The sequence below is a fragment of the Cicer arietinum genome, chromosome 5 (genome assembly GCF_000331145.2).
Source record: "Cicer arietinum cultivar CDC Frontier isolate Library 1 chromosome 5, Cicar.CDCFrontier_v2.0, whole genome shotgun sequence".
Classification (NCBI taxonomy): Eukaryota; Viridiplantae; Streptophyta; class Magnoliopsida; order Fabales; family Fabaceae; genus Cicer; species Cicer arietinum.
Window position 1 is genome coordinate 62,441,098 of NC_021164.2, and position 1,087 is coordinate 62,442,184.

At 39.3% G+C, this 1,087-nt stretch overlaps 1 protein-coding gene across 1 annotated transcript; it reads left to right on the forward strand.

Annotated features, from left to right (window-relative positions):
• Positions 1 to 222: 222 nt before the first annotated feature.
• LOC140920535 (uncharacterized) lies at positions 223 to 852 on the forward strand. Its single transcript, XM_073368831.1, has one exon. It carries the CDS (start codon positions 223 to 225, stop codon positions 850 to 852), a length of 630 nt encoding a protein of 209 aa, XP_073224932.1.
• The last annotated feature ends 235 nt before the right edge of the window (positions 853 to 1,087 follow it).

Here is a 1,087-nt window from a genome sequence, read left to right on the forward strand (position 1 = left end):
TAGTAGTTAGGAGATTATAAAAGCTGTGTTGTATTTTTAATTTGGAGAAGAGATGAATAATACAAGCTCTTATTTCTCATCATTCTCTCCATCTTTCTTAAGTTTCTTTCTCAGTTTTCCACTTAAAACATAACAAGTGGTATCATAGAGCTTAGTACGATCCTTGTTTTTTCCGCTGCAACAGAAGAAGATCACGCACCAACTTGCAAGAAGTTGTGAAGAATGAGTCTCAACCCTAGGAATGTTGTCTCCAACTTTCCAGTTCTTGATGGCAAGAATTGGAACCGATGGTGTGTTCAAATGAAAGCGATTATTGGGTATCAAGATGTTATGAACATTGTTGAAGAAGGATACTCACCTCTAGTGGTGAATGCCACTGATGCACAGAAGCTGACACACAAGGAGAACAAGAAGAAAGATTGCAAGGCCATGGTGATTCTTCACCAATCTGTGGATCCACCTCATTTTGAAAAAAATTCAAGAGCAGTAACTTCGAAGGAGGCATGGGAAATTCTGGAAAAGTGCAATGTTGGTGCTGAACAATTGAAGAAAGTTAGGCTTCAAACAATGAGGAGACAATATGAACTCATGCAAATGGATGAGAATGAAAGGGTGTCTGAATTCTTCAATAGAATTCTCATCCTCACCAACTCAATGAAATCATGTGGTGAGGTGATTTCTGACCTTACTATAGTTGAGAAGATTCTAAGAACTCTCACACCAAGATTCAATCACATTGTGGTGGCTATTGAGGAATCAAGAAAGATTGATACCGTGAAGATTGAGGAACTTCAAGGTTCCTTGGAAGCACATGAGCAGAGACTAGCATCTGCATCAAGATTTCTCCAATGATCATCACTGCTGCTGATCAAGTTTTACAGGCACAAACTTTCAGCAGAGGTGGCTCTAGGGGCAAATCTGGTCAGAAATATCGAGGAAGGGGAAGAAACTTCAGAGGGAGTTTTGAAAGAAATTACAGTAATCATGAGAATATCAAGGCTGGGTCAGATCAACCTGAATCTTCTAACAGAAGAGGAGGGTTCAAGCAATTCAAAGGCAAGAAAACTGTTGATAAAAGGAAAGTAAG